We start from the raw sequence: 14,860 nt of genomic DNA, 5'->3' as shown, positions 1-14,860 counted from the left end.
GCATGGCAGGACTCAGAAGGGAAGGAGTGATTTTTGTATTTTGCAGCACAGATTCTGGTGGAATGAATGGTGGGTGCTATGTCGCATTAGCAAGACCCCCGAAGCACCAATACAGTGGAACCCCCCCACAAGTGACCCCATTTTGCAAACTACACCCCTCAGGGAATTCATCTAGGGGTATAGTGTACATTTCAAACCCCCAGGGGTTTCACCAATTTTGATACAACTGGGCTGTGCAAATGAAAAATTACATTTTTTTACACAAAAATGCAGTTCTGGCTCAAAATTTTTCATTTTCACAAGGAATGAAGGAGACAAAGCACCCCAAAATCTGTGCCCCAATTTCTCCCGAGTACGGCAATGCCTCATATGTGACCAAAAAATACCATTTGGGTGCATGGCAGGACTTAGAAGGGAAGGAGTGATTTTTGTATTTTGCAGCTCAGATTCTGGTGGAATTTTGGTGGGTGCTATGTCGCATTAGCAAGACCCCCAAAGCACCAATACAGTGGAAGCCCCCCACAAGTGACCCCATTTTGCAAACTACACCCCTCTGGGAATTCATCTAGGGGTATAATGTACATTTCAAACCCCCAGGGGTTTCACCAATTGTGGTACAACTGGGCAGTGAAAATGAAAAATTAAATTTTTTACACAAAAATGCAGTTCTGGCTCAAAATTTTTCATTTTCACAAGGAATGAAGGAGACAAAGCACCCCAAAATCTGTGCCCCAATTTCTCCCGAGTACGGCAATGCTTCATGTGTGACCAAAAAATGGCAGGACTCAGAAGGGAAGGAGTGATATTTGGATTTTGCAGCACAGATTCTGGTGGAATGTTGGTGGGTGCTATGTCGCATTAGCAAGACCCCCAAAGCACCAATACAGTGGAACCCCCCCACAAGTGACCCCATTTTGCAAACTACACCCCTCAGGGAATTCATCTAGGGGTATAGTGTACATTTCAAACCCCCAGGGGTTTCACCAATTTTGATACAACTGGGCTGTGCAAATGAAAAATTACATTTTTTTACACAAAAATGCAGTTCTGGCTCAAAATTTTTCATTTTCATAAGGTATGAAGGAGAAAAAGCACCCCAAAATCTGTGCCCCAATTTCTCCCGAGTACGGCAATGCTTCATGTGTGACCAAAAAATGGCAGGACTCAGAAGGGAAGGAGTGATATTTGGATTTTGCAGCACAGATTCTGGTGGAATTTTGGTGGGTGCTATGTCGCATTAGCAAGACCCCCAAAGCACCAATACAGCGGAACCCCCCCACAAGTGACCCCATTTTGCAAACTACACCCCTCAGGGAATTCATCTAGGGGTATAGTGTACATTTCAAACCCCCAGGGGTTTCACCAATTTTGATACAACTGGGCTGTGCAAATGAAAAATTACATTTTTTTACACAAAAATGCAGTTCTGGCTCAAAATTTTTCATTTTCATAAGGTATGAAGGAGAAAAAGCACCCCAAAATCTGTGCCCCAATTTCTCCCGAGTACGGCAATGCCTCACATGTGACCAAAAAATACCAGTTGGGTGCATGGCAGGACTCAGAAGGGAAGGAGTGATTTTTGGATTTTGCGGCTCAGATTCTGGTGGAATGAATGGTGGGTGCTATGTGGCATTAGCAAGACCCCCGAAGCACGGTGAAATGATGAACCTAATAATCCATAGATGTGTGGTATATTTTAAAACACTCCTTTATACATAGGCCGGGTTTGTCGGGGCAAGTGTCACACTGGAAAATAGTTTGCTTTCTTATTCCCTTTTTATAACAAACTTTGCACCTTTTTTGTGTCCTGCCCTTTTTTCCAGTGGAGGGGATTTCATCAGGAAAATGCTGCCCTGGTACAATACGGGGGCCAGTACTAGAAGTACTGGGGCCCTCTGCCTGCTGGTTCCCAAATATTAGGCTCTTTATGACTTCCTCTTGAAAGTGCATAAATGTCCCCCTCTGGCTGGTAGAACGGAATAGCACGTAAGCGTTATACAGTGCCATCTGGATGATATACACGGCCAGCTTCTTGTACCAGATTTTTGTTTTCCGCAGGGCACTGTACGGCTTCAGTACCTGATCTGAAAGATCCACTCCGCCCATGTACTTATTGTAATCCAGGATACAATTAGGTTTTGAGGTGTGGGTACTGGTACCTCGTACAGGGACGGAGGTGGTACTGTCTCCGTGAATTGTTGTCAGTATAAGGACATCCCTCTTGTCCTTATATTTGACCAACAACATATTTTCGGTGGATTGTGCCCTGCTTTCACCCCTTCTCATTACTTGGGCAATGTGCGTTTTTGGGAGGCCTCTTTGGTTCTTGCGCACAGTACCGCAAGCTGCTGTACCTCTTGAACCAAGGGCCTTAAACAGGGGGATGCTGGTGTAAAAGTTATCCACATAGAGGTGATAACCTTTATCCAGGAAGGGGTGCACTAAATCCCAGACAATTTTTCCACTAACACCTACGAGGGAGGGGGGGCATTCTGGCGGTTCAATTCTTGAATCCTTCCCTTCATATACCCTAAACCTGTGAGTGTACCCTGAGGTGCTTTCACACAGCTTATACATTTTTATGCCATACCTTGCCCTCTTACTGGGAAGGTACTGGCGGAATTTAACCCTTCCTTTAAAATGTATAAGGGACTCGTCTATGCAAATGAATTTATCTGGGATGTACATCTCTGGAAATTTGGCACTGAAATGATCAATGACCGGCCTGACTTTGAATAGCCGGTCAAAGGTGGGATCATCTCTGGGTGGGCACTGTGCATTATCGTTGTAATGCAAAAATTTAAGGATTAACTCAAAACGAGTCCGGGTCATGGCCATACGGTAAAGTGGGGTGCTGTACAGAACATCTGTACTCCAATATTGCCTAATTTCTGGCTTTTTTACTATGCCCATATGAAACACCAGACCCCAAAACGTCATCATCTCTACTGCATCTACAGGGGTCCACCTAGCAAATGATGACGTGGGGTTTTGAGCAATAAACTGCTGGGCATATAAATTAGTTTGGTCCACCATTAAATTTATAAAATCATCAGAGAAAAATAATTTGAAAAAGTCAATTTCTCTGAGACCTGTGGAATCAAATTGGATTCCTGGCATGGCCAAAAACTCAGGAACCTGGGGCTCAAAATTGTCTGGTGGTGGGGTCCATACGAGATCAATTATTGGGGGGGGGGTCTCAGCTGCTCTACGGGGGCGTCTTTGAGGGGGTCCCTCATCACTAGAGGAGGAAGAGGAGCTTAAGATGAATCCTTCAAATTCCCCGCTTGCCTCACTGGCTGTGTCAGAGTCAGAGGCAAGCATGGCATATGCCTCCTCCGCTGAATACATTCTTCTGGATGACTGGGATGACATTTGGGATGCCATTTTTATTTTTGTGTTTCTGGTAGTGAAATGTTTCAACACGTGTATAGTGTAGGGGGGGTACAAACTTTATTTCAACACGGGGGGTATGTAGTGTGTAGTGTGTATGTAGTGCAGAAAAAAAAATACTTTATACAGGAATTTGATCCCAATAAAAAAAAAAAAAAAAATTGAAGGGGTTAAAAAAAAAAAAAAAAGGTCCTGCGCCAAAAATTGAGCACAGATGTTAGTCAGTAACGTCCGTCACTGAACAGCGCTCAAAGGCAACAGGAATTTGATAAAAAAAAAAAAAATAGATCAACCCTGTGCCGAAAAAGCTGATCAGTGATGTACGTCACTGATCAGCGCACAGTGGCCACAGGACACCCACAAAATCACAGTGTGTGTAAAAAAAAAAATTAAAAAAGACCCCACAGCACCCTCAAAAAAAAAAAAAAGGTGATCAGTGATGCGACACTGATTATCAGTGAGGGGCAGCAGGTGCACAACCTTTGGTGCAACTGACAGTGCAACTGGCAGCAACTGACAGGTATATATAAAAAAAAAAAACCTGCACCCCCAAAAAGTTGCTGATCAGCACAGATATACTGATCAGCACAAAAGGGGGGGTAGCAGACACAAAATATAGCACTCTCTATCACTCTCTGTCACTATCTCTCTATCTCTCACTATCTATCACTATCTATCACTCTATGACACTGCAGCAGCAGCACTGACAGTTATATATATAAAAAAAAACCTGCACCCCCAAAAAGGGGGGGTAGCAGACACAAAATATAGCACTCTCTGTCACTATCTCTCTCTATCTCTCTATCTCTCACTATCTATCACTCTATGACACTGCAGCAGCAGCAGCACTGACAGTTATATATATAAAAAAAAACCTGCACCCCCAAAAAGGGGGGTAGCAGACACAAAATATAGCACTCTCTATCACTATCTCTCTCTATCTCTCTATCTCTCACTATCTATCACTATCTATCACTCTATGACACTGCAGCAGCAGCACTGACAGTTATATATATATAAAAAAAAAACCTGCACCCCCAAAAAGGGGGGGTAGCAGACACAAAATATAGCACACTCTGTCACTATCTCTCTCTATCTCTCTCTATCTATCTATAACTCTATCACACTGCATCAGCAGCAGGAAGTCACAAGAAGTCAGATCCAGGAAGCATCCAGCACGCTACAAGCAGTGATCAGGTGATCAGGTAAGTATTTTGCAAGGATCAGGTCAGTATATCACGGCAGATAGGTACGGTGACCGCACTGCACGCAATTCCAGACCGGAATGGCATCTGCAGTGCAGTCACCATTCGTTTAAATCACCCTCCATGGCTGTGATTGGTCCGTCGGTCCGGCGAACCAATCACGGCCTTTGGGGGCGGGTTGGGTGAGGTGGGGTGACACCAGTGTCACCCTTACACCCCGTGGTGATTGCTGCTGTACTTTACAGCACCAATCACCACCGATCCCTGTGTCACCGGCGAACGTTATTCGCCGGTACACAGAAAACGCTGTAATTGGCTGTTCACATTTGAACAGCCAATCACAGCGATCGCCGACGGGGGGGAGGCATCGCCACCCCCCCTGGGCATGCAGGGACATGTCTGCTGTCAGGGACAGCAGACATGTTTAAACTGTCACCGCGTCTATAGACGCGGTGACAGTTAAATGGCATGACGTACATTTATGCCATGTGTCGGGAAGTACATCCCGGCCATGACGTAAATGTACGTCAAATGTCGGGAAGGGGTTAATAAAATGGAGAACCTAGGATTGGGTGAAAATATCTGCAGATGGGTAGGGAATTGGCTATGTAATAGAGAACAAAGAGTGGTTGTGAATGGTGCCGTATCAGATATGATACCGGTACTAAGTGGAGTGCCCCAGGGTTCGGTTTTGGGGCCCATTTTGTTTAACATTTTTATTAACGATATTGGGATAGGGTTACTCAGCAATGTATCCATCTTTGCGGACGATACAAAACTTAGCAAAGTCATCAAATCATCAGAAGATGTCACCATGCTTCAAAATGATCTTGCAATTCTAGATGAGTGGGCAAAAAAATGGAAGATGAGGTTCAATGTAGATAAATGTAAGGTTATGCACCTTGGGAGACACAACTAGTGTGCAAGTTACAACCTTAGCGGAGATGAACTGGGTAATTCCATACTTGAAAAGGATCTAGGAGTCCAAATAGACAGCAAACTGGGATGTAGTGCCCATTGTAATGTAGCTACAAAAAAGGCCAACAAAATTCTGGCATGTATTAAGAGGGGAATGGAAACTAGGGACTCAAGGGTAATTATGCCACTATATAAAGCATTAGTGAGACCTCACCTCGAGTACGGAGTACAGTTCTGGGCCCCACACTATAAAAAGGACATCATAGAATTAGAAAAAGTCCAAAGGCGAGCAACAAAGCTTATTAGGGGAATGGAGAATTTAAGCTACGGGGAGAGATTAAGCAATTTGGGACAATTTACATTAGAAAAGAGACGTTTAAGGGGGGACATGCTCAACATGTACAAGTATATCAAAGGCCAATATAAGGAACTGTCACACACCCTCTTTTCTACTAGAAAGGAATCTAGGACACGAGGGCATGAGTATAGATTAGAAGAAAAAAGATGTCATGCAGCTAGTAGAAAGAATTTCTTTACGGTCAGAACAGTCAAACTCTGGAACTCTCTTCCCAGAGAGGTGGTAACGGCTGGCTCATTAAATGCGTTCAAGGCAAAGTTGGACAAACATTTACTGGAGAAAAACATCCATGGGTACAAATAAGAAATATAATTTGTCTGTAAAATACCAGAACCTACCAAATCAGCAATGGATATCTATACCAGGTTGAACTAGATGGACGCAAGTCTTTTTTCAGCCTTACCTACTATGTAACTATGTAACTATGTAATGTTGCCAAATAAACCTCATTGCCTATTCATTCCATTGTTTAGCTTTGTAAAGGCTTTTTCAGTCTCTGTAGACCACTTTATGGGCGTCCCCTCCTTTTTTTGTTGCTATGACTATAGAATTGCGACTTTTATTGAAAAATGCATTGCATTGCTTGTAGTTATTGGTTAATCCCAAAAAATCTCTGTAGTAATTTAAGGCCTGATAAACCAACCCAGTTCTTTATAATCTTAACATTCCCGTAGTACATAGAGAAACCTTTCAGTCAGAAAATTAAACATCATGAACCTAAATTCCCATTTCACAAATTTTACAAACAAGTGGCTCTATCGAAATTTCTGTAATACCTGTTTGACACGCCCACAAAGTAGAGAGCGTTAGGTTTTCGAGACAAGATTATTTTAATAATTTCTTAAGCACCGTACACATGGCGAGATTTCAGTCACAATCGCTGGGGATATGGTCGCTGAGCGACCATATCCCCGAGTGCATAGGGCAACAGTCGCCAGGAGCTTGCTCCCGCAACCAGCCCTGCAGTGGTCGCTGCTCCTGCGACCAGCACAGCTTCCATCGGCAGAGTGTCTCATTTTTATCACCAACCATCTGAGTGTCACTTTTGAAAACGAGACACTCAGCACTTTGGTTGCTAAATGATATATCGACATTCAGGTAAAAAAAAAGTGAAAACCACCATGTTGACCTTTTGACTGTCAACCTAACCTCATGTCGACCTTCAGTCATGTCAACCTTCCTGCATGCCGACCTTCAGTCATGTCCACTTTCATGCATGTTGACCTAGTGGTGTTGACCTAATGCTTGTCGACCTAGATGGTGTCTATCCAATGATTTATACCCAGGTAAACATTACTGGTCATTATGATGAATAAAATGTTTGCTTGGCAATTTTCAAACCAATTTTGACAAAACCACTTGGCACGCAAAGAATTAATAAGCCAGTAATATATACATTGCTGGCATATGCCAGCAACGTATATATTACAGGCACCACTAGCAACCAATGTTACTTATAAGCCAGTAATATATACATTGCTGGCATATGCCAGCAATTTATGCGCACCACCGGGAGAGATAGCCGGCCCAATGAGCAGGTGTGCTGCTATTTCCCTCTTGGCTGTGCAACACTCTCAGCCCGGCCATGGCATCTAGCATAAGGGCCTGGCATCTAGCATGAACATTAAGCAAGAAACCCCTAGCAATTAACATGTAGGTAAGTGGCACTAATTTTGCATAATATGTAATAGCCATTACAGTGTGTGGTATAATATGTAATAGGCATCATGGTGTGTGGCATAATGTGTAATTGGCACCATGGTGTGTGGCATAATGTGTAATGGACATCATGATGTGTAATGGGCATTATGCCATTATGATTTGTGGCATACCGTGTAAGTGGCATTACGGTGTGCAAAATCAATAATATAATTTTATCAAAGGTTAAAAAAAAACATGATAAGGAGGGTCAAGGGGCGGGGCTGGGGGCAGGTCAATGGGTAATGTGACAAAATAAATGATGATGTCTGACATTTTTGCTTGCTTTTCCCTCAGCAGATGGCATCAAGATAGACAGAATTATTTGGATTACCAATTGGTCGCCATCTTTTTCTGAAGACAGATCAGCATCTCAGAGGCAGCTGCATCATCTATACACCGTCTCCATGGTAGATTGTTATTTTTCTATATCTTAAAATGTTAATATGTTACTATGTTAATAGCAAACATTTAACTATTTTTAAATATTATGGGGGAAATTTACTAAGATGGAAGTTCTATTTCACACGGATGTTGCTATGGGCAACCAATCAGATATTATCTATTATTATAAGGTGCTAAATAATAATAAGTAGATTCTGATTGGTTGCCCATAACAACATCCCATGTGAAATAGAACTCCAATCCTAGTAAATTTTGGTCTATGTATTTATATTATATATGACATGTTTAGTATAGGTATACACTATACCTACAGTATGCATCTTTATTGGTCATATACCGTGAGAGAGAGATTTTTTTTCACTGTGCTTTATTCCAGTACAAACATGGATCATACTTAATAAAAGTGAGTTACAGTAATAATAGTTTATGTTTGATATATAGATTTGTCGCCTTTTTGAAAGACTTGGATCATAGTAAATACTATATAGTGTAAAGCTAACCATAGACTACTGCGATTTGGCCACTTTTCACCCGATTCCAATGAATCAAGATGAAAAATCTGCATAAAAAGTGGCCAAATCACACAGTCCCATGTGCATTGGACGGGACATTGGACTTGCTGCACGTTTGGCCTCTTGGCAGTGATATATTGTATGCAAAAGGACCGCTTACTATATATATTGTATGTGATCCTGCCACCTGGGAATTTCCGGGTGGTTCAAAGGTCAATATATTGCTCAGCGACCAGACATGGTCACCATCTTTTTCTGAAGACAGATCAGCATCACCGCTGATGAAAAGCAGACACTGCCGGGGAAACACCTGATTGCCAGGGGAAGCCGCTCCTGCAACCAGCGACCACCCCAGGGCTGGTCGCGGGAGCGCGCTCCCGGCGACGGTCGCCCCATACACATGGGGATATGCTCGCTCAATGACCATATCCCTGGCGATAATGGCTTATATCACACCGTGTGTACGGGGCTTTAGTCATTCACTCTTAAACTAGTATTCCCCTACAAATATCTGTATACAGTATTGTAAGTCGCCATAAATTATTTTGAACTATTTTAATAATTCGTGTTTTTATAATACCAATAGCAAGTAGAAGCTCAAAATCGATACAGTATTTTGTATTTTTACATTAATAGATGTTTATTTCTGAGGATGCTGCTTACAATCCATACCTCCCAACTTCTGACGCGCGCGATGCAGGACACTGTTGCCGCGCGTCGGAAATTTCGGGGGTGTGGCCTAATTTCGGGCCTAATTTTGGGGGTGTGGCCTAATTTTGCCGCTATGGGGGCATGACCCAGAGGCTCTGTGAGCCTCTAGCCATGCCCCCAGACCCCTGGCTGCGGGAATAGACGCTGTGCGCATGCGCACAGCGTTTATTCCCCGCTGCTTAGCAGCCGACAGGGGGGACTCCCAACAGCCCCCCCACACCGCAAGACACTGCCACCCGCGGGTGGGACAGCGGGACAGGCCCTGATAATCGGGACTGTCCCGCTGAAATCGGGACTGTTGGGAGGTATGCAATCTGATCAATTTCTTCCCATTGAAGTATTATGTGAAGTGTGGACTGTACTTATAATATATATAATTACAATACTCTAGGTTTTTCCAAAATAGCTGTTCAGTAATCTAATATATTGAAATGACCATTGCAGCTGTGATCTGAGTCTGTTCATGAGATGTATTTTCCTTTCTAGTAACAGTCCTAGCATCTCTTCTAGTAGTAAGTGATGATTCCGGAATCTGGACAGATGCTAATATGTCAGGTGACCCGAGACTAATGTGTTTTCTCTGGGGCAAGATGGAGGTGACCTGCGATAGCTTTTACTCCACCAAAGTACAAAATGACTGCCTATAGCTATAATGGGTGATGATTCCAAGCACGGACTGGCGCGTAGCTTATGTGCCAAATGTGGCCCAAAGCAAGGTGATAATTCATATGACAAATAATATCTGTTTTTTTATTTAGGGTCAGGAAATTTCTCATCAAGGGGAAGCTAGAGATGAGTGAGTGTTTTTTTCTTAATTCGTTTAACAGTAACACATGACCCCTTTGGGGCGAGAGCATGACAATTTCTCACTATTCTAAAAATGATATTAATATATTAATACTGAATCTTTACAAGAGAAGTAACTCTTGTGTTTAGAACTTATACATGTAACAGGCATCCTAATAAACACTGTATTATATTCCAGAGTTTTTTCTTTAGTTGCTGCCTCATGGGCAGCTTCCCACCTGCGCTCGGTCAGTCTCTGAAAATGGTGAAAGCAGCACAAACTGGGTTATAGAGGTAACTGATATTTTTGTAGAGTGTATAATCATTGGAGTCAATTCAATTGTCAACGCTGTGAGGGAGCTATGCTAATCAACGCTCTGCTAACTCTGACTAGTGAATATCTGCTCGGTTGCAAGCAGAAATCCAAACAAACTAGGTCGGTAATGCTGTTTTGTGCTTTAGCGCAGAGTATCTCTGGGGGGTATTCTGGTTCACTCTCAGAGGCAAATGCCTTCTCAAATGGACAAAACCATGGGCGCTGCAGGCGGGGCTGATGTAACATGTGCAGAGAGAGTTAGATTTGGGTGGGGTTTTACTTCAAACTGATATCTATATTGCAGTGTAAAAATAAAGCAGCCAGTATTTACCCTGCACAGAAACGATAATACACCCAAATCTAACTCTCTCTGCACATGTTACATCAGCCCCACTTGCAGTGCATATGGTTCTGTCTATTAGAGAGTGATTGTGCCTTTCCGAGTGAATCAGAATAACCCCCTGTATGTTCTTTTATTTTGCGCAATAAATTATGGTGAGTGATGCCTCCGGTGCATATAACAGTACACCCACTCTCATAGATAGACCTTAAACAATAAAATAATGCACTGGTATTGGTGCAGATACCATAAAGAGATGTTTAAGACATACCCATGTATTATAGGGGTTTGAATACACAATTTATTGACATAAAATAAAAAATTCTGTAAATATTTTCCTAGAAAACATACATAACATTAGATGCATATTGGAGATGCCAGAGAATTCCCCTTTACCAAAAAAAGAGTAGGTACCTCACCCTATTTTGGGGCTGCGGTGGGCTATTGCTGACAACAGCGAGAAGGTGGTCCGAGCATCAGTGCCTGGCACCACCGCAGTGAGCTTTATGGGGTCCTGGGAACTTGGTCCAGTCCATCGCCGGTAGATGTTATGAAGTGCTAGTGCATTTGTCCTCAGAACTAGTGCCTTTCCGAGATATATCAAAAAATGTATTGCCTTCCTCAGGTTTGGAGAGTAGCGCAGAGTAAACAGCATTGTGGGAGTCAGAAAATGCTGGTACTTGCGACTAAACACTGGCGAGTACCAGCATTCTCCAACTTAGCAGTGTGCTGATTAGAATAGCTCAGAGAGCTCCCTCCCGGCCTATTAAATAATTATCATTGACCTTAACACTATCTTAACGCTATCTTACCACTAAAAATAAAGACACGGATACAACTGCATAAGTTAAAAGGAGGTTGTAACGATCAGGTGATCGATCAAATTAACGTATGCCTCCTGTTATGATTATCTGTTCGATCAATGTATGTCTGATATTGTTGTAAAGTTATGTCTCCTGTGAGTATTGGAATCAGGACATGTCTTTTATTATGTGGGTAAACTGTAGGTGACCCTGGTTTGAGTTTGAGGCCTGTATTCCCTCTGTTTGACATCTGTAAAAATCCTCTGAAGTTAGGATGTCAGATAAGATCGGAAACCCCTCATAAACCACATTGGGGGGGAAGAGCAATAGTGTCCGGCCAACAGGTCAAAGGTTCTCTGCCCCTCCACTAAATTACCTCTTATCACTTGAGGAATGTGTAAAATCTACTTCACAGCAGTGGACCAATTCTTCCTTTATCCAGGAAAAAGTGATCAGCATGGAAAGAGTCAAATCCCAAGGGTGGGAGGGATGAGGGAGTTTGCAAGGTATAACTAAGCTACTTCTCTCTATGGTCAGTGTCACTACCTGGGGGTGTAGCAAACAGGCTGTAAGCGACCAGAGATTTCTTGTGGAGACCCCCCCACGTCAGGATGTGTACTTACGTGTAAGATACAGTTCTGTCATTTCTTTTTATCCCTTTTTATTTCTGAAATTGCATTTAGTCGTGTGTGTACTTTTAAAATCATTGTAATATCTTTTAACCATTTTTTAAAGCTCTGTAGTATTTCTAGGAATAAATAATACATATTCTCAGTCCTGGTTCTGTGTTCTTAAGACTCATTAGCCTCAGAAGAGTGGTCAGCGTTACCTTAGTTTATATTGTATTGTGTGGTCAGGTGCGAGCCAAGCCGCCCCTTGCGCAGTTTCAAGTGCTAAAATCAGGTTTTGGCTGGTGGCAGTGTACCTCAAGGAAGGGACCCGAGTGTCCTGAGTGAACCCCAGTCACGGCCGGAGCTGCTCAGATTGACGTATCGGAGCAGGCGACCGGTGGCAGAGGTCATAAAGTATTTATTCATTGGTATGACCCTATTTGTAAAAGGGATGGCAAGGAAGGTGCCATAACAACCAGAAACCATAACACCCAATTTCAAACAGCAGCCCCTGCAGCAGTCTTTCCAAAGGAATGTACAATCCTTTAGGCAATAGTACAACAGAACACACATAGGAAAACTGCGCTAGGCACCAATTTGTTACAATTTACAGTTAATTTATTATAAGTCACTGGCCAGTGGAAAATATTTAAAAACAAAAATATACATAAAATCAGACAGACAGACTTAAACACAAAACGTTTTAGTTGGATTAGCAGCACTTAGTAGTAACACTGTTCTTAAGAATTGTTAGTGTTATGCTGGGTACACACCAAAACGATTTTGACTGGATGCAAATTGTATGCAAATTATGTGATCCAATTTGCATAAGATTTGCATAGGATTCGATCCCAATCCGATCCCATCTGTATTCAGATGAATGGATCTTATACAGATCCTATCTGCAGCAGGTAGGATCGGAATTGGATCCAACCAAGCGATTTTGACCCAATCTGCATTCAATCGGTCTGAATTGGATCCAGATTAATGGGATTGTGCCCAAATCGTTTTGGTGTGTACCCAGCATAAGTCCATTTGTTTGCACTTATTCCAGATGGGTATTAAATATGCATATTTTTCAAAGCAGTGTATATACAGCGTGTTCTGTTGTGCCATAACAACCAGCACAATGGGTGTTAACAATGGCGGCTACTAAAACACCCCAATTTCTAACATGGCTGTGATGATTGCCCCATCTAGCTGAAGGCATAAACCGCACCTTAAAGGTCTCACCACCCCTTCTATGGCATGACGAGGACACTTTGAAATGTCCCCCAATGGAGGCAAGACTCACCAGTTGTCCGTGCAAAGGTGGGCAATGCCCACGCAGTGACCACTTACACCTCAACATGACTGCTGGTCAAAAATGCCTTCCCGATGATTTTAGAATTGAATCGAAAAGACAAATTAATAGCTCAGCCAATTGGTGTGGTAGCGAATGTCCATCCCAGCCTGCGCTGCTGTGCCTCTCCATCCAAGCCTATGCCAACTGCTCTGCCTGTCCATCCAGGCCTGAGCCGACTGCTATTGCTCCACATTCCGAACCATTTGTCCACATTCTACTTAGATGTTATCAGCGACTGCATCACTTACACCTCAGCCATTGCGGTTCACTGCCCAGAGTTGAGTAATTCCATCTCCACTGCTGTGGTGCCCATGTATACTATCTGCCGCAGTGGTCCTGTGCTAGTCGCACACAGTAGTGTGCTAAGTTTCTATTGTTTGCCTTGTGTGTCTGGTCCTTCCTTTTGTGTCCCAGTCTTACTCCAGTCCTGTATTTGCCTTGCCCAACTTCCTGTAGCACCCTTGTCCACCTCAAGACCTGGCGGCACCCCAGTACCTGGTGGACCTAATCCACCGGGGAAAAGTGGCTGTTACAGATGAAGCCTTAGCCTGAAGGAGGCTTTAAGGACTGCTGGGCAAGTGCAACAGCACCACCTATACCGACTTGGTGGCATCCCTAACACTGGCTGCATAGAGCTCTCCGGTAAGAGGGTCTATGTGTGGACAGGGATTACGGAGGGGCTAGTTACGTGGTCATAACAGAGGGGAATATTTGCCCCAAGTCATGGTTTGCCAGTGGGCACCCTCTTATTTGTGTGGCCATGGGGGTTGGTTTTAGCAATGGGTGGGGATGCTGCTCAGTAATTTGACTGCAACAGGGGTTTCAGTCATGTTTTTTTTTTATTAGTATTATTTTGAGAATGGTGGTCTGGGTCCTAAATTTGACTCTCCAAGTAGTTTGGTTTTGCAGGAAATGTACTTACAGCCACTTTTCCTACTAATGGCCTAATTTCTCAACCCTTTAATTTGGCTAATAGCACTGGACAAGGATCCCACCTAACCCCATTAATGTTTGCCTTGATTATTATTATTACAATTTTATTTAACATTATTACTCTAAAGATGAATGTCTTACTCAGAATAAGATACACATTGCAGGCTTTGCCAGTGATCACACCAAATTGGACAATTGCTTTACTCCAAATGACCTGCAACAAATATATTTGATATATATATATATATATATATATATATATATATATATGTATATATATATATATATATATATGAACACCCCCCCCCCCCTAAAATGTAAGAGATTTGATAGCAAGGGCTACATTTTCAGTACGCTTGCTATCTATATAGCTCAAGTTTATAAAGCCACAAGTCAGCTTTTGACATGGCAAGTCACACTCGGCAAGGTTGGCCTTGTAAATTAGCTGGTTAGTGAGCACTTCAATTCAATACCATATTTTTTTATAAACATTACTCTTTCAAAATTGTTACATCCATGAAACTGA

At 42.7% G+C, this 14,860-nt stretch overlaps 2 protein-coding genes across 9 annotated transcripts in view; one reads left to right on the top strand and one right to left on the bottom strand.

Moving 5' to 3' along the window:
* Positions 1-14,860, top strand: part of MYPN (myopalladin) — a 264,901-nt gene that overhangs the window by 58,729 nt on the left and 191,312 nt on the right. For 5 of the 8 annotated variants that reach the window (XM_083148976.1, XM_083148980.1, XM_083148973.1 and 2 more), the window contains exons 3-4: positions 7,873-7,982; positions 9,959-9,996. In XM_083148976.1, the coding sequence (XP_083005102.1) occupies positions 7,980-7,982; positions 9,959-9,996 (41 nt within the window). In that variant the 5' untranslated portion in view covers positions 7,873-7,979. Of the gene's footprint in view, positions 1-7,869; positions 7,983-9,958; positions 9,997-14,860 lie in introns of all 8 variants that reach the window. The other 3 variants (XM_083148974.1, XM_083148977.1, XM_083148978.1) reach the window with 3 other exon arrangements.
* Positions 1-14,860, bottom strand: part of HERC4 (HECT and RLD domain containing E3 ubiquitin protein ligase 4) — a 303,379-nt gene that overhangs the window by 134,241 nt on the left and 154,278 nt on the right. The window lies entirely within an intron of this gene.

This window comes from Crinia signifera, chromosome 6 (assembly GCF_055691185.1).
Source record: "Crinia signifera chromosome 6, ASM5569118v1, whole genome shotgun sequence".
Lineage (NCBI taxonomy): Eukaryota > Metazoa > Chordata > Amphibia > Anura > Myobatrachidae > Crinia > Crinia signifera.
Note: the sequence above shows the minus strand (reverse complement) of the source record. Positions and strands in the feature narration are given on the sequence as shown.